Genomic DNA, 18,765 nt, shown 5'->3' on the forward strand with positions numbered 1-18,765 from the left:
GCTCTGCCAAGGCCTATCTGGAATAGGCAAGGGCTGCAACAAACGCAATATCTTTTGTCTATCATGTTTTACTTTCTGGCATATGATGTATGTCTTTACAAATTGTTCTACATCATGACTCAAAGCTGGCCAATAAAAGAAATGCTCCACTGCCTTGACCATGGCATCAATACCTCTCTATCCTGCATACGAAAGAGCATGACTTTCAGGGATAACTCTAGGCCTTAACTGCTTTGTGACACAGTCATTCATGTATCATCAAAACTCATCTCTTAGCACAAAATGCTCATGCCTTTGGCCATTGCAAAGTTAATCATAAACATTAGCAAAGTCCAAATCAACAACATATTACTCTTTCATGGCATCTAACTTAGTGTGATAAACCATGCTAATAGCTGAAATTTGCAGCTTACGTGATAGTGCATTAGCTAGAACATTCTTTTTACCATCAAAACCAACGCCAAGTGGAGCATTTGCATGACCAACATTCATTCCTTGAGCCCCATAAGGATTTGGGGGTGCAAATGTAGTATCAATCATGCTACTTTGTACCCTAGGCATCAAGCCAATGCTGCCATACATAGGGTTTTGTATATTTCCAGTCATACGCAAATACATTGGGCCTTGCACACCATGCATTGGTTGCTGCATACCAGAGGGATTTGTGCCATACATTCCCGTATGCGGTCCTTGTCTAACCATAGCATTAAAATCGTTCTTCCACCAAAATATCTTGGCTACCCCATCATACCATGCATGCCTAGCTGTCCAAAATCCATTGGATAGGCATCTCCATGATGGCCTTGTATTTGCATTCCTTGCCCCGTAGCTACCAAATGTTTTATTTCATTATCATCTTTGGGAGCTTCAAATGAAGGGTTTGGGATTATCTTCGGTGCATCTTGCTGTCTTGAAGATGGAGAAAACGTCTTCTTCTTCTTGCCTTTGTTGTCCTTCTTCAGAGCATTCAAAAATCGGGTAAATTGAGGATCCTTTGCCGATTCAGCAAAGAGATTTGCTGCTCTCCTCGTCCGATTCTTGAACTAGTCATCAAACTCTCCTCGTCCGATTCTTGAACTAGTCATCAAATACCTCTTCACTTTGCTGGTTATCAACCTCCTTATGCCCTGAAGGACGTGCATCTTGCCAACAACATTTTCAGCTTGTTGTCCATGGTCTGGAGCCTCGTCCAAGGTTAGGCATTGCATTTCCTTCATTCCCATGTGAATGTTCATACTGAGAGACATCATCACTACTTGAGTCCATCTCACTGTATGAAGACATATTAGTGTAATTTCTCAACTGAGAGTAAAAATCAGCACTAACACAAAGCTTTGGATTGCAATCAGGTGCTTCAAGCCTACCAAATCAAGGGATTGAGTGGTAATCCCGGTGATGGAACCATGAAACCAACCTTCCTCCTCGGGTAGGGTGGTAAATAACCTAATTAAACACTATTTACACCAATTAACAAATTCACAAAATTGAAATGCACACCTTACAATATAATCTTGGACATTGGACACCCTGTTGGCCCCAAAACTAGCGCCCCTTTTGGTATTTATTTAACTTAATTAAAGAAGAAGTTGATATACAATGGGATTCTCCCAATCCCTTTCAGTATTCCAACTCCCCTTGTTGTCCAAAATGACTAGCAAGTCTTCAATCTGATTTGCCCCTTGATTCGGGCAATCAATTGGTCTTCACCCTCTTTGATGGAGATGGAAAATGCCCCAAATTCATTGATGTGCTGGTCCCTCCACTTGAATTTAACTAGAAACAGCTTCAGCCCCGTTGAATCCAAGTGTTAGAGCTTCCAATTTCTGGCATGCTTCCTGAGGCTGCTGCTAAACCTAATTTCTGCTGCAGATTAGGGCTTACAATAGAGAAATCTGAAATTTCTCAACCTCTGGTGATCTCAATGTTGTAATCTTCAAAGAAAGGCTCTAACAACGATGGGAGATGTGAGAGAATGCTGAAGTAACCCTAGCTCTAGACATGGTGACCATAACATTGGTAATAAAGGACATGGGCACCAAACATATTGTGGGCAAAGTCTCGGTCTTGAAACACAAGGGTAGAACTAATTAACTAGTTAAAAACTTTGAAAAAGTGAGTTTTTTAAGGTTGAAAGTGAAACGTACAAATGGAGTGGCTTTAAATCTTAATTTGGAAGTCGGGCCAAAGTTTAGGCAACAAGACCTCAAGACTTAAGTTTGGGCCAAAGTTTATCAAAGAAATAGTAGAGTCTACAATGGAGACAGTGAAGTATGTACGACAAACACTAGCAAAAGTAACACACAATATTGAGTGAGAAAAAATGGGCCTCTTAATCTCTAGGACCACCATTGAGAAGAGCCAAGAGCCGATGACACCAAGGTGGCTAAAAATCAATGCCCCTAGTGCATTCACACTAGGTCACCCTATGGGCACTATACCAATGCTGCTAGTGCCCATCCAATTGTCCTAAGAGGTGGCGTTCCCCTTATGAATGATTGCTTTCCTCAACAATATCCTCGAGAAAGAAGTGGGAAAAACAAGTCTTCAATGGATGTACAAACTACCAAGTTTCCTCCACCTTTGACGGTTCTACCACTTGAGTAAATACTCACAATAAATAGTACAACAAGATCATCTAGCCCCATAGTCAAAAACCAATTCAAGTTCGAGTGGGACAAGTAGTAGCTTCTAACCCTGGGACTTTCTCAATCAAGATGACTAGTCCACCTTGTCCTAATCGTTCTTTCAAACAAATTACATTGAAAATCAAGTGAACTCGAATGTCAAGAGGTAAATCCAAATCAGTAAGACATGCCACTTGTCTTCTTGGTGGTAAGCTGAAAAGATCCACAATACCTCAAAGACAACTTATAGCACTTGTCGGTAACTATTCAACTAAAGTCTTTTGGGACTTCCAAGTAAATCCACATGTCTCTTTGTTTTCTCAACACTATGATTTTGGTTGGCATAAAATGTAGCATGATCTTGGGTTGTTTGTAAGCTTTCCTTTGCAGTCATCAATGTATCTTGCATATCGTGCAAGAAATCAACCACGGATTGCATTCTACTCCCATGAGCTCAAGGGCAATCAGTGGTTCTAGATAAACAGGCTATGACCAAACCAAATTTTAGCACAATTAATATCAAACTCAATCTATGGAAGATAACACTCTCGATCAAATTTTCTGTGCAAGACATGTCCATGCAATATATCCTCCGTGGTTTGACTTGTTCTTATAGTCTATCCATCATCTCAAGATACTCCAAGGATGACATGGATAACTAGTTGTCCAACTTCTAGAAGATCATTTGCTAGAAATGACCAGTGAACTTAGGGTCGTGGTAATGATTTCTTCGAGCAAACCACAAAACTTATGTGCATGCTCAACAAAAAAGACTTGCTAACTCATGGCTTTTAATTGTCATCTTCATTGGGAATGAACTGAGGTATCTAGTAGCCTGCCTATCTTAGTCTATCAGCCTATCATCTCTTGGTTGTGAGCTCTATCAAAGTCTAATGAAGACATAGGAGCTCTGATTGTGTTTTTCTTAGGTTTGTCAATCAGTTTTGAGTTTGTGCAGCCTTTGCACGTCAATTTCCAGCCCCTACCACATTCCAACTGCTCCGGGAGTGCCACATCACCATGATTGCTGCCACATCAGCATTTTTGCACTGTTCGGCTGCTGTTGACTGCATTTAATGCAGGTCAGCCAGATTTTCTAGGCCTCCAAACAGCTGGTCAGTCAGTTCTCACGGTTTGCAACTATTATAGCTGAGTTAGTGGTGGCTGGGTAGATCACTTCTTCCTTTGCTTTCGAAGGTGCTCCATCAGGTGGGTGCAGTCTCCTCCGTCAGCATGGACAGCGAGCTGCATACTCTCCATCTCCGTCACCGACTCCATCCCTGTCACCGTCTCCGTGTGCTCCATCAGGTGGCTGCAGTTTCCTCTATCTCTGGCATGGACAGCAAGCTGCATACTCTCCATCTCCATCACGGACACCATCACTGTCACCGTCTCCGTCACCACCAGTGTTGCTATCATCATTTCAGCCTGATCTAATGCCCTCACTAACGCCTTGGTCTATGTGCAAGGACTGATCAGTCCACTCCTTTGTATTCAGCATTCTTCTTCAGTCAGTGCAGATTTCTTTCCTTCATCTCTTGCAGTCTTTCTCTCAATGAAGTGACTCAAATTGGGCATATGATGTGGATTCAAGACAGTCCACTACAAGTTATGCTTTCTCCCTTGGATCAAGCGCTATCTCATAGAGCAATAAAGGCCAAGAACTCCATGTTTGATGCTCACATCAAGCACATCGAGGTTCAATATCATTAGGTACGGGAGCAAATCGTGAATTCCAAGTTTGTGGCAGTCTATTGTCCTACGGTAGACAATGCAGCAGACCTCTTCATGAAGCCTTTACCCAAGGCTTCTATGCTTCATCACATGCGACCATTGGGTCTTCAATCTCTCCAAGGATCTGAGAGGAGGCATTAGCCTACCTATTTTAGTCTATTAGTGTGTCATCTCCTAGTCGTGAACTCTATCAAAGTTTGACAGAGACATACAAGCTCTGATTGTGTTTTTCTTAGATTTGTCAAGCAGTTTTGAGTTTGTGCAGCCTTTCCATGTCACTTTCCAGCCCTTGCCACCTTCCAATTGCTCCAAAAGTGCCACGTCAGCATTTTCGCACTGTTCAGCTGCTGCCAGCTGCATTTAATACAGGTGGGCGAGTTTTCATGGTTTTCAGCTATTTATAGCTGAGTTACTGGCTGGGCAGATCACTTCTTCCTTTGCTTTCCAAGTGCTCCATCAAGTGGCTGCAGTCTCCTCCGTCTTTGGCATGGACAGCAAGCTGGATACTCTCCAACTCAAGAAACTAATTGAAAACTACTACTTTAGCTTATCACCATAGTTAGTACTATTAAGTTTGCAATGAAGCTTTATCATCTCACTAAATCACCAAATTGCATGATAGCTACCAATTTACCTGCACGCAATAGGAAGTTTACAATAAATTTCTAGATGGCATTTTGAATTTTTGTTGCATTGGAGCAACATGTCACATCAGCAAAACATGTAACCTCCATCATCTTGCAGATTTTGACTAAAGGTAAAAAGCTACTAATGACCTCCTGTCTATACTTGGGCCAAGTATGCCTTTGGACCATGCCTGCCTAGATCTATGTAACTGCACTCCACGTGAACGTCCCCCCTTCTAGTAGCCCATTCCGCCTACGTATAGTCCATGAGATGTGAATTGCTCATGCAACTTCCCTGTAGTCAAGTCCCACAACCAAAGATTCCTCTAAGAATCCATGCTACTATAATGTATGCCAACTCCATATCCAGATAAACTTGAAAATTTGAGGATGTGGCAGGCCGATCGCAGTCCCCTCGCTAGTGCAGAAATGGCATGTTTGGCAAAGAAAGTTGAATAGCATAAAAGGAACTTGTATGCTAAGTTAGGTGAGGAATGTACTTCAGCATGCACATGCATGTGTGCACATGTTTGTACAGCACATGAACTCATTCATCATAGAGTCGTACAAAACCAAAGGCATAGCATGTATACTCTGAAGGCTGCATTACTCCCCCTCTAGAAAAAAACCCCAAAACAAACAAGTAGGTTCACCACATCTTAATGTAAAGCAATCATTCAAAACAAACTCCTTTATATTTTCCACACTTGTACACCTTAGCACGTATCAAAGAACACATGGATACAGACGACACACCTTAGCATGTATCAAAGAACACATGGATACAAACTCCTTTATATTTTCCACACTTGTACACCTTAGCATGTATCAAAGAACACATGGATACAGACGACACAACAAAATAAGTTATATACCAATCTGGAAGTATTGTTCTTGTATGCACAACTCGTACATTCTACTCCTCCGCTATCTAGAAGAACGTACGAGAATATGGATACAATGCAGCCACAATGAATTTGCTGCCAAAAACCAACACAAAAAAAAACTGGTTAAAATATGCATCCACCACTTGACCATGATAAGCTAAATTAAGAACAATGTTTCCCAATCAGTTAAAATGCAGAAAAACACATGATTCATTACAGAGTCAGCAAAACAACGGACTCACAAAGATATCTTCAGGCATCGCAGTTTATTGAACGTTAAGCTGCACCTGCCTATTACAAGACAAAATTTCAACTAAGTTGATACTGAGAGTCTTCCCAAGAATTCTCAGATCCATGGCCTCTTCCTCTAATCAGCTGGCATAACTAGGAACACGTATCCCTCTAGATGACAGAGAAGTGTACTACTCAAAGGACTACGAATAGTTACTGGCTGTCAATTTGGGACTAAGACTAGGAAAAGAGACTGAGTGCAAGTCAAGACTCATCAGCATTGCAGGATAACTCAAGCAGAACCTTGGAGATCATTCCAGTGAATATGCATTCCCTATCAAGAATAAAGAGACTAAAAGTGAATGTGCATTAAGTGAATGTTTAAGCTCATCGAATTGAAAACCTTGCATGAGAAATCTCTCATCTAAAACAAACCCCAACTTAAATTTCACATCTTTTGAGGTTCGCATTTGGTACATGATACAAGATTTCCAATTCCCCTGCAATAGGCTCAAACTAATATAAGATCCCAAAGATAAAAGACCCTTTTTATCATACCTAGATAGAAGGAATTGTATGAATTACATAATAAAAACATTATACAAAGCTTACGAAGACATTCAGTAGCAGAAAACAATAACATTACATTCTCAAGATATCAGGTACCTTAGAGCATGAGATGCATGTTCTCCAGCCAGTCTCGTCCACATGAAATGTATCACAGAAACGTCCATGCTCATATGCCAACCTTACATAGCAAGTGTAACTTCCATAAGCATCTTAAACAATGATTTAAAAAACAGCAACAATCTCCGTTGCTAACATGTTTAGTGCAAGCAAAACATTTAGTTTCACTGGTAAGAGTACCAAGTAGTGGACCTTAAATTAAAGAACGAAACTCATGTTTGTGCTTTCAAAAGATGCTATTTTGAACTAGTGTAGGCATAACCCAAGTAAGGGACTTATTTATGTAACAGAATGGATGAACTGTCACAAATTGATTGCTCACACCAACTGGATCAAACATTGTACAAGAAACTCTGCACCAAAGATAAGTTCTCAAGATATCCACATGATTGAAGAACCTACTCCTCAAGGGCACTCCATAGACTGAAGCAGATATCCCAAATTGAAGTAGCATAACCCAAAGGAAGTGCTACTCAAAACCTAATCCACATCCCAAGGAGGACAAGGACCTCCAAGACAAAGTCAAGGACTGTGACAAGGACAAGGCAAAGGACAAGGATAAGGCAGGACAAAACATTGATTCTAGGATGGCAGATACCCTTTCTGCAAAGGGGAACTAAAATTGGTAAGGAGGAGAACAATTTCCATGTTGGTAAGCAAGACTGCACAAATAACCCAAAGGCCAAGGTTTCAGCTCAAATGTTTCTGCCCCGTGCTTTTCCTTCCACCTCTACATCTGATAGAACCTCCAACATTCTTGTTGATGAATGTGCTGATGTAGCTAAAAAGCCAAGAAGGAAGGTGTGTTGGCTGAAGTAGAACACATTTACAGAATTTGACATAGTTGGTGTGAGGTGACATGGGACAATTATGAGAAAAGTTCCACCTTCCTATAAAAAGCAATATCCTTGGCCAAAACAAGTCAAGAAAGCTTCTTAAGGATAGGAGCCTCGGCCTTGATGACCACTGCAAGTACATCATGAGCTTCCAAGAGTACAGCACCACTGTAAGCCCTTGCAGACAAAATGCAAAGGTAATCATGACAGTGACTGAAGTGGTAAACCTCCACCACTAGCATCACAAATAACCATTGAGGGTTCATTGCAATCGCAACCTCCACCACTAGCTTCACAAATAACCATAGAGGGTTCATTGCAATCGCAAGAACTTGATATTGAATAAAACAGTAGAGCCTGATCAGCTCAAAAGCTCTCTACCTCTCAAATGCTCTCTCTATCTCCTTCATTCCTATCCACTGAAAATCTTGCTAGCAACATTTGCAAGAGCATGTACAAGAGGCAATGTCACCTGCACATAATGCACCACATGACACCTATAAAAATGGTCAACATGCACATTCCCAACTTCCAACACATCCATAGGTGAAGAATAAACTGCAATCACTTTCAGCTTGTCAGCCATATAAATGATGGCCAAATAGCACCGATAGAGGCTTAAACAGGTGCTCTAAGGTCACTGTTGATTAGGATTGCCAGTCTTTCAGATTTCCATGTTCTTGGAAAAGTCTTCAATGACACATCTCTGAGTGAGATCTTTATCAGCCTACAATGCAAGCATTGCCTAAAGAAGCTTCACCTGTGCTTGGCAGCTGCAATTTGTGTATTGCATCTTGTGCTAATAAACAGAAGGGATAGAAACTTAAGAAAGGATAGCAACACCAATGTAGAATAGAACCATGCAAAATGAGTGCAACGATGGATGGAACCATGGAAACAAGGTAAATAAGTTCACAACAAATTAAAAAGTCACAGTTTCTATTCTAACATCGTTAGAGATTAATGTAACGCAAAGTAGGTTTTGAACACAAGGAGCTTAGCACGTATCAGATGGAGTAAACTTCTGTGTTATTTGGCAGTGTTCAATATCACTAACTATACACTTTCGCTCTATCATGTCACTTGCAGGCTCAAGTGGTATTTATTTTGAATCCTTGGCCCCTCAGCTGATGCATGTGTTTATAACAGCAAATAAAAAACATTCAGGCTAACTTAGGAGACCTGCTGGACTCTCTGCTGAAACGCAATGTCAACAGATTATTGTGTTCCTGGTTGCTATGATCAAGCTTTGGTTCTATTTACCAACATAAACGGAAATAGGGGGAGATTGTTAAATAGCGTCTCATGTTTTCTGGCCAGGATCTCGATTGGCTGTTCAAAGTCAGCTATGCAGCTGCAATAACAAAAGGCCTCTGTTGCCTCTTAAGGAGGACAGTGAATCCTGCTTCACCAGAAAACGGGGCTCAGTTTACACAGTTCAATACTTTCTGGATGTCGATCACGTGAATGTTCATAGATTCCCGATAAGCTCTCATTTTGTCGCTTTTCTGAAACAATTTGTCCTGCTCCAAAACAGGGCGTCTGGGTGTAAACCGTGAAGCAGAAGTCAGGCACTGCCCCAGAAAGGTACTAGAATGCATTGGAGCATAGCGGAGTGTTTTAGAACCATGGCCGTGGCGCTACCAACGACTGTTTACCTCAGAATGTGTGCTATCTCAACGTCTGAGACGACTGAATTTCTTATCCAGTATGAACGAGCTACGATGAAATTGTGTTCTGTTTGCAAGGATGCCCCAAGTGCAAGAGATCGCAGCTGAAACGGATTGGGGAGGCTGTTTTATCAAATTTCCGAACGAAAATTAAGGGTGAGAGCGATTGCCTGAGGTACAGAAGGGTGTGTGTGTCCGTCGATAGATGTAACACTGTCACGTCAAAATAAGCGATGCAGAGTTGACCTGCTCGTTCATTACTCACTGCTACGCCGTTGCTGGGAGGGGCGAAATGGCGGCACATATTCGAATCTAAATGAAGAAAAACGAGAGAGAGCATGAAACAGAGGAATGATTCCATGCATACCCGCATGCCTCGCACAGATCAGCGGCGCGGCCTGAGCGGAGCAGCCAGCCGGGCTTCCATGAAGATGACGTGGAGCCTTTACACCTGGAATTGAAACAGACCCTGTCGCCGGATAAGGCAGGCTCGGTGGCGGCCATGGCCGGAGCTGCGGAGGAAGGGGGACCACGCATTAATGAGGCAGGGGGAGACGATATTGCCGGGATGGCGGACGGTGCATCCGAGGCCACGTGGCTATTGGCGCTGGCGCTAGCGCTGCTGCTGACGATGCCGCAGCTGGACCTGCGCGCGGGGTCCTCGTCATCGGCCGCCATAGCTGTTGCTGCTGCTGCTGCTGCTCCTCCTACATCCATGCTAGGTAAGCTGCTTGATTTGCTGATTGATTGGATCGAGAGAGAGGCAGAAAGGGAGAGAGCGAGCTTTTATAATCGTGTGATGAAAGCAAAGAGAGGTGGGGTGGGGACAGGGTGTGCAGGCGCGTGCGGCCGCGATGCTCACACGTACGTGTTGTGCATGCATGGGAAGATCATATAACCATCATCATGGCGAGAGAGAGAAAGAGAGAGAGAGAGAGAGTAAGGGCTGTCAACTATCCTTGTTTGGGCTCTTTTTCCCCCTTTCCGGCCTCGCACTGCTGCAGGCGATGGAAAGGTCGGAACGTGAGGGAGAAAGAGAGAGAAAAACAGACGACGAAGAAGAAGCTGAGGAAGGAGAAGAAGGGCGAGGAGAGAATAGAGAGAGAGAGAGGGAGAGAAGGCGGACATTCATCACCAAGCTTTTTACCTACGGCTTGAGCTCCGCGCCCCCACTATAAAACGCACACTCCCTCGTGCTTTTTGAAAATTATTATCATTTTTAATATTAATAGTTTGCATGTTCGGTTTTCTCTCTCCCCATCTCTGTTTCTATCTGGTTTTTGGTTTGTTTTTTTTTTTAACCACCACGATACTGCACCGCCAACGTTTTTCGCCGCATCTGTACCTACCTAAATTGGACCCCTTTCTCCTTCCATCCCAACCATTTAGCTGGTAGGCTAGGGCCCCGGAGTGCCTCCGGTGTGCCTCCCCCCAGATCAGCTCCAAGTTCACGCCTTGCAATCATGACGACAGACCGATTTCTTGCAAGTTGCCAGTGGCCAATTCTCTTCCCATACACGTGCTTCTTGACTCCACTGTTCACTGGATCTAGGCCTACATACCTACAAGTTATGAGGTAGGCATAAGTACTCCTGCCCGAAGGAGTTAGGACATTCTTCCATTACAATTACAATACAAGTGAATTGAGTCACCAGAGTACCCTCGAACCTCTACCTAGAGGTTTCTTGTATTTATCGCCTTCAATCCCCAACAAAAAAGGACTCCAAGTGCACAACGTACCACTTCATTAGCTCATCTTCTAAGTATCATTGTGTTTCCAACAATTATTGGGTCATGCCTTTTTCATTCACATCAAGGTTGGGGTTCATGCGTTGCTCACTAGTGCCCATCTTCACATTGACTTCCTCATGCATTGTGCTATAGCAATTTTGAAATTTCTTATACATGTAATGTGTGAACAAAATCCTTCTCATTTCTCAATCTAAAAAATGAAGCACGATGCCTCATTCAACTACCTATTGGTTGGCCAACAACATCCAATCACATGTGACATGGAATTCTGCCATGTGGCTACACCTACGAGCCTATCTAATGAGTTGGTGTTTTTGCATCAAGCATAGATTGCTAGATTATGCACCATAACGTGAGTGCCTAATCCACATAAACAACTAAGGTAAAGGGGCCAATAGAGTGTTATTTAATATTTCCCCCCTTTTTTTCCAAAGAGAGATACATGGTCTTTCTTAAAATAATCTAACTTTATGCATCACATGGCACTCAAATAAAAACCTTTGGGGCATTTTGAAATTTTATCAAGTAGACTTAGTTGTAAATGAAGGGTTCATGGAGAGTGACAGTGAGAGGGCAAAAGAGTGACACTCAAGGATGCATTATTCTAAGGTTTTACAATATTCAAATACAATAAAATGTACATGGCTCCTTTGTTTAACTCTCATTACATTTGTATGCAATACATAAGGATTTGTATCATAGCTTTAACTAGCTATGAAAGATGCATCTTTTTTACAAAGCATCCCTAAATTGGGTTGGGGAGCATCATCGTTATTGGTCTCTTTACCCTACCAAGACAAGCACAAAAGGTGCACTCTTTTAAACATGTTTGAAAATATTATAGCTAGCTCCAAACAAATAGGTGCATATGCACATTCATCTCAAAAATATGGTTGTATAGTGATTGCGCACAAGTTTGATGATGTTGAAGAAAACACCATGAAGATCAGCCACTAGTTCATGCTCCCATGCAAACAAAACAAGCCAAGTAATTCTATTAAGTATGGCATACCCACTACTGTGCTTCATGTGGTTGGCATCATTGTGAATCTCACCAGGCTACACCTTGCTTGCTTTGCATTTTGGTGAGCAATTCATGTTTTCTATATCTTTGTTTTTGTGAATCCTTGACATGATGCATCCTTTCATAGAGTGGTTGCTTTCCTTTGCTCATTCATGCTTTCTATATCTTTTTTTTTGTGAAACCTTCACATGATGCATCCTTTCATATCATATCCTTATGTACATTCACAGCTTAGGTACATCTAGAACTTATTGAGAGCTCTATGTGTGTGTGTGTATCCATTATTGGTAGATACTTATGGTTTATATATGTGCATGCACAACTCTCTCTCTCTCTCTCTCTCTCTCTCTCTCTCTCTCTCTCTCTCTCTCTCTCTCTCTCTCTCTCTCTCTCTCTCTCTCTCTCTCTCTCTCTCTCTCTCTCTCTCTCTCTCTCTCTCTCTCTCTCTCTGTGTGTGTGTGTGTGTGTGTGTGTGCGCGCGTCCATCATAGGCACTTATACTTTATGTGTATACATGTGTGCATATGAACAAAACACACACACATGCACACATATGCACGCATCATGTTTAAACATGTCCAAAATAACAAACTATTTAGTTAAGAACAATATTAAGCTACTTGAAAGTATGACACAAATTCTTAGGTACTAAATGTATATCAGCGCACTTCACACACCACAATGTATGGTTTTTGCTACTTGAAGCTTGCTCACTTTGAACACATTCAAAGAGTCAGTTAAACTGATTGTACCTAACTACAGCTCAAGAGGGAAGAGGACATTGGCCATTGAATCCATACAGTATGTTTTGAGCTATGGTAGTTGCATTGTAGCTATATAAAGTCAACCAAATCACAACTACATAGAGTTATTTGGCTACCTTTTTGGAAGCTATTCTAAGGTGAGCAAGAGCAAAATGACAACTATTGATAAACTCTATTTGGTCATGGTTTGTGCTTACATGTAAAAAGTAAAATTGTGAGCATCCATACAATAGTCGGCATAACAATTCTACATGATTTAGAAATCAACATAATGTCAATATCAACCTCCATACTTGTTTGCCATCTTTCTCACACGACCTTTATACTTTGTTTGATATGAAGAAATGAGTAATGCTATTTGGTAATGGTGGAACAACAATGGAAAAATGACAGAACAAAGATGTTGAGAGATAAACTAAAATGTTTCTCCTCATTGTACATGAATCTTATTAGTGGTTTGGAAGTTGATTCGTGTAACTACTCTGCAATCAAACTATTTCAATATTAATGGTTTCATGAGACTTGCTTATTTCTCCCATCGTGACACAATTGTAAGAAGCTGGGAATAATAGTGGTTTAGTGTGAAAATAATAGTAATACCATGTCACACTGACATAGGTATAAAAGGAAGGGACCTGTAAATTTTCTAATCCTTTAGAACATTAATACATTACTGTCTCTCTCCTCATTACCTTGCTGTCAACTTCAATGGCTTCTTACCTCTTTCTGTCTTTCTCTCTCCTATTCTAGTATTTCTCTCTCCTCATCACTCTCTTTCGCTCTCTTCTGCAGACATCTCCCTCCTCTTTCTTGCTCTCTAGTTCACTTCTTGACAATAATTTCAACCATTAAACCAATACAACTTCTCATATCAACATGCAAACACAAACACATATGATCATAAACCAAGGATAATAGTATTGTGATTGAAGTGGCACATACTTAGAGAGACAAATCTCAAACCTTCAAAGTAAATTAGCAATACCTCTTAGAACTTTACACATGCTTAGGTATATTCATCCAAGGAAATATTTAATTAGACGGTTTTGCTTCATAAGCTCTCTCTCTCTCTCTCTCTCTCTCTCTCTCTCTCTCTCTCTCTCTCTCTCTCTCTCTCTCTCTCTCTCTCTCTCTCTCTCTCTCTCTCTCTCTCTCTCTCTCTCTCTCTCTCTCTCTCTCTCTCTCATACATATTGATGTAAAGCAATCCAAGAAGTGTAAAATGAAATCTCTAGCTCATCAACGCAGAGCTTAGTCGACTTTTTTTTTCCCACAGCGGATGTCCCCGACCCCTTTTTAGATATCTTGATGCATCTAAGTTAGATTGGAAAATGAAGTATACCCTCTGTCCGTAATACAAGAATAGAATAGGATATCATTGCTACAAACACTGCTTCACTACAAGAATATGGAGGCATAGCGACGGTGCTTTTCGACGCAAAATAGCAATGCAAATAGCGACGCTTATAACGACGGTGCTCAGACAAAAAAAATGTGGGCTGAAACCTGAGCACGTTATTTTGCGCGAGTACACGAAAGGGAGCGCAAACTCCATCTTGCATTTGAGAGGGAGAGGGAGAGAAAGAGAGAAAGAGGAAGAAGGATAGCTTCTCACCGCCGCCGCCTCCGTTCGCGAAGAAGAGGAGGAAGTGTACGGAGGGCGAAGAGGAGCTGCCGTCGCGAAGAGGAGCTGCCGAATCCATCCTCAAGCCTTTACGGTGAGTGCATTGTTCCTTCTTGCTTTGTTTTTGTGTTTTCTCCTTTTCTTTTACTTGTTTTTGTTAAAAATCATGTGTATTGAGAGAGGGAGAGGAAATGAGAGAGGGAGAGGAAGAGAGAAAAGAAAAGAAGGAACGAGAGAGAGAGGGACAAAACATTAAACATAATAGAGAAAGAGAGGGAGAGGGAGGGAGAGAGAGAAGGAGGGAGAGGTTGTTGTTATGTTGTTGTTGTTTTATTTCCTCTTTTCTTTTTTTTATTATTTGTTGTTGTTGTGGTAATCGTAGTAGTGGTAGCGGTAGTAGTAGCAATAGTGGTAGTTGGAGATTAATTTCTTATTTTCTTGTTTTTTGTTTTTGTAGTTGTAGTAGTAGTAGTAGCGGTAGCGGTAGCGGTAGTTGTTGTTTAATTTCTTATTTTCTTGTTTGTTGTTGTTGTAGTAGTAGTCGTAGTAGTAGTAGTAGTAGTAGTAGTAGTAGTAGTAGTAGTAGTAGTGGTAGTGATAGTAGTAGTTGTTGTTTAATTTCTTCTCTTCTAGTTTGTTGTTGTTGTGGTAGTCGTAGTCATGGTCGTAGTCGTCATAGTTGTGATTGTAGTAGTAGTAATAGTAGTTTTATTGTTTGTTGTTGTTATAGTAGTAGTAGTTTTTTTCTTTTCTTGTTTGTTTGTTGTTGTTGTTGTTGTAGTTTTTTATTCTTTATTATTATAGTAGTTTTCTTGTTTGTTGTTGTTATAGTAATAGTAGTTTTTTTCTTTTCTTGTTTATTGTTGTTTAGTTTTCTTGTTTGTTTGTTGTTGTTGTTGTTGTTGTAGTTTTTTATTATTTATTGTTATTGTAGTATTAGTAGTAGTAGTTGTTGTTGTTGTTGTAAAGAGAGAGATATGTTTTGTTAAAGGAAATGAGAGAGGGGGAGGAAGAGAAAAAGGAAGAAGGAACGAGAGAGAGAGAATAAACATACAACATAATAAAGAAAGAGAAAAAGAGAGAGAGATGGAATGAGAGAAGATAATGAATGGATAAAAAATAAAGAGAGAGTGATGGCAAGGTCTGGTATAATACCACGAGATGGGAAACACTCCGACATACGTTAATTTGTGGGTGGGTGGGTGGAGACTTTACATACGTTAATTTTTGCTGAGTTACAAAAGAAGAAATCCCTTCTCAAATAATTTAAAGAAAAAAAGAATAATAACAAAAATAAATTGTTTGTCGTAACGTAGACAAAATGGAAAACGATGAAGGTCGTGATGTTCAAGATTGCGAGGTGTATCTTAATCAGTGTGTTCCATGTCCTTGCTCTCAATGTAAGCTAGCAATTAGACGAAAACGTCGATTGTCTATAGAACACGTATGACGCTTCGGCGAGTTTCAATCAAAGATCATTGATCAGACGATCTCAGATTTTGAGCAAACGGTAAGAAAAGTGTATATCAATCATGCATTGTATTCGCAAGCTAATTGAATACCATATACAAAAACATTGGGTGTGGCTGACAAATTTTCTATCCAGGGAGGTGACGTCTTGTCCCAAGGAGAAGTACACCCTTTGCGGCCAATTATAAGAGTTCGCGGGCGTGCGATGGATGGAGTGCCTAAGCCAATCCACCACTTGGAAGGTACTATCCAATCTATACCGTCAATACCAAAGGAGACAAATAGCCTTTGAGACTTACCTACAATCTTGGAGCCTGAGATGGAGGCAATGATCGACGCATTGATTCCCATGGATGTCGAGACTTTTGATCCGCTTAGAGAGGAAGCATCCATACCATTATATGATGGGTGCCGGATACTCGGCCTGAAGACTATGGAGGAATCTTTGGCTCAATTTTGCAATGGATGGCGTGAACCCATTCGGTGTGTGCTCAACTTCTTACAGTGTGTGGCCTATAGTCCTTGTCAACTACAATATCCCTCTATGGCTTTCTACAAAGAAAGGACATCTCATCCTTAGCTTACTCGTTTCCGACCACTACAAATTCAAAAATATGGACGTGTATCTTCGTCCATTAGTCGATGAGCTTAAGATTTTGTGGGAGGAGGGGGTCACCGTGCAAGTATGAGCAAGCACAATGGTCGATGGTCCGCCAATATTCGAGTCATTCTCATGTGGACGATGCATGACTTTCTGGGATTCGGAGAGTGCTCAGGTAAGTAGGCTTCCGTTCTCGTTGTAATATCTATCATAGCTTGTTCAAGTTTGTATTCACTAGATAGAGGTGTTGGGACAGGTCTGGTTACCTCAGGTTATCATGCATGTCCATTGTGCGGGCCACAGTTAGACTCCCGAAGGTCACAAACCATGAAGAAGATGGTATATCAAGGACACGTCGCTTCCTTGCTAGAGGGTCATGAACTCAGGGAAGGTTTTATTGGATGATCTCTAATACGTATATATGCCCAAAGCTGGTACGAGCTGAAAATGGTCCACACAGAGTCACATCCAAATGGAATGTGACGGTTCTCAGCTTTCTACGAGTTGCCATATTGGACCCACTTACAGATCAACCACTTGTTGGATCCCATGCATATTTTCAATAACGTGGGCAGCTTGCCATGGGACCACATCACAGGAAAGAGAGACACTATAGGGGCATGAATGGATTTGAAGGAGGTAGACAAGATGGAGGTGCTTTGGCCGCAGTCGAGTGCTAATGGTCGCTTGCAGCTACCTCGCGCTTCTTGGGTTCTGTCCACTAAAGAAGAGCGCATTGTGAAGCAAATAGTCAAGTTTATCCGCACTCCGACGAGCATGATGTGTTCTCTCAGGTTCGCGTTTTCTAAAGACGACCAATTATCGGGGCTAAAATCCCATGATTGGCATAAGATATGTCAGGTTTGTACTACGAATGGATTGTAAGTGGCCTGCGTAATTTGCTATTTGGAGTATAGTCATTATTCATAATGCTTTCTTGTTTCTGGCAGTTTGTACTATCGATCGCGATCGCAGGATGCCTTACTCCAGAAATACGCGGGGCAATTTACAGGTTGTCGACTTTAGTGCAATGGATCTCACAGAAGGAGATTAAGATGCCCTATATTGAATCCGCAAGGCGAGGAGCAGTGGAGACGGTCTGTCAATACCTGCCTACCAGCATGCTCACGATACAAATCCACCTTTTTGTGCATCTTGTAGATGAAGTGGAGATTGATGGACCTGTCCATACGTGATGAATGTTCTTCTTGGAGCGCTTCATGAAAACCCTGAAAGGCTTTATGCGACAATGAGCTCGGCCAGAAGGTACCATGGCTGAAGGTTGGTTGGTGTCTAAGGCGCTAGTGCATATTTCACAATGGCTACCAATGGTGGATTCAGACAATATTATGCTATGGTCGCTGAAGAACGATGATAGATTGACCTGAGATATAGTGGTTGAAAATGGGGTAGAAAAAAGAATAGATGCTACAATGGAGGAGAAAGTGAATCGCTTTTGTATGTTGCATCATGCTTCTATGGAGACGTGGCTCACTAGGTACCAACAAGCTAGGCAAGATTGAGAGGAAGCACGATCTGAATTTTGACAGAGTACATGCCATTGACCGATTCGATATCTCGAGGGCATGGAGGAGATGCTGCGGTTTATGTCAACGAGATGGTTGCATGGAGCTTTGACCGCAGCGTCTCGCGAAGGGGCGGAGGCCTCAACCGAGGAGTGGGGATTCTCGAGGGGATGTAGTCCAAAGGTGATGACGTGTTTAGGGTTTGTCATATCTATATTTTATATGCGACAACTAATTGAGTGTTTCAATGTACAATACAAAATATATGGTGCAGCATGGTCGCGCGGATGACATTTTCGTGTGGAGTCGCGTGGAGCGTATTGACAAAATGCGCTCCACAACAGACTGTGGTATCATGGCAAGGTTGGAGCAAGAGAGCCGACGACGAGCAACAGATCCAAACACACTTATAGATGAGATGGAGTATTTTAGGAACTTGCAAAGTATTGTTACGGTGGATTACCGTAGCTTCTCCATGATACTATTCGATGTGTAGTGGTTCAAAGTGGTACTTGAAGGAGCTGGAGCAACAGTTCGACGAGGTCCATCTGGATTTCTCGATCGAAAAAAAATGAACGGATTTGCTTGACACCTTTGTGTTGCTGGCCCATTGTGAATAGGTGCATGAACTCATTTGTTTTTTAATTGTATTACGACATGGTACATGTCACAATAGTTAAATTTCTCTTGTACGTGATTGTGAACAGGTA

At 41.6% G+C, this 18,765-nt stretch overlaps 1 protein-coding gene across 2 annotated transcripts in view; it reads right to left on the reverse strand.

Moving 5' to 3' along the window:
* Window positions 1-10,431, reverse strand: part of LOC148029712 (B3 domain-containing protein Os07g0679700-like) — a 137,737-nt gene extending 127,306 nt beyond the window's left edge. The window contains exons 1-3 of one of the 2 annotated variants that reach the window (XM_087686018.1): window positions 9,663-10,429; window positions 6,769-6,850; window positions 5,860-5,964 (exon numbers count right to left, since the gene is read on the reverse strand). In XM_087686018.1, coding sequence (XP_087542144.1) covers window positions 5,860-5,964; window positions 6,769-6,850; window positions 9,663-10,012 — 537 coding nt within the window. In that variant the 5' untranslated portion in view covers window positions 10,013-10,429. Of the gene's footprint in view, window positions 1-5,859; window positions 5,965-6,768; window positions 6,851-9,662 lie in introns of both variants that reach the window. The other variant, XM_087686019.1, reaches the window with a different exon arrangement.
* Between the last annotated feature and the right edge of the window lie 8,334 nt (window positions 10,432-18,765).

This window comes from Lygodium microphyllum, chromosome 10 (assembly GCF_053477565.2).
Source record: "Lygodium microphyllum isolate KBCC chromosome 10, Lygodium_microphyllum_v1.1.10, whole genome shotgun sequence".
Lineage (NCBI taxonomy): Eukaryota > Viridiplantae > Streptophyta > Polypodiopsida > Schizaeales > Lygodiaceae > Lygodium > Lygodium microphyllum.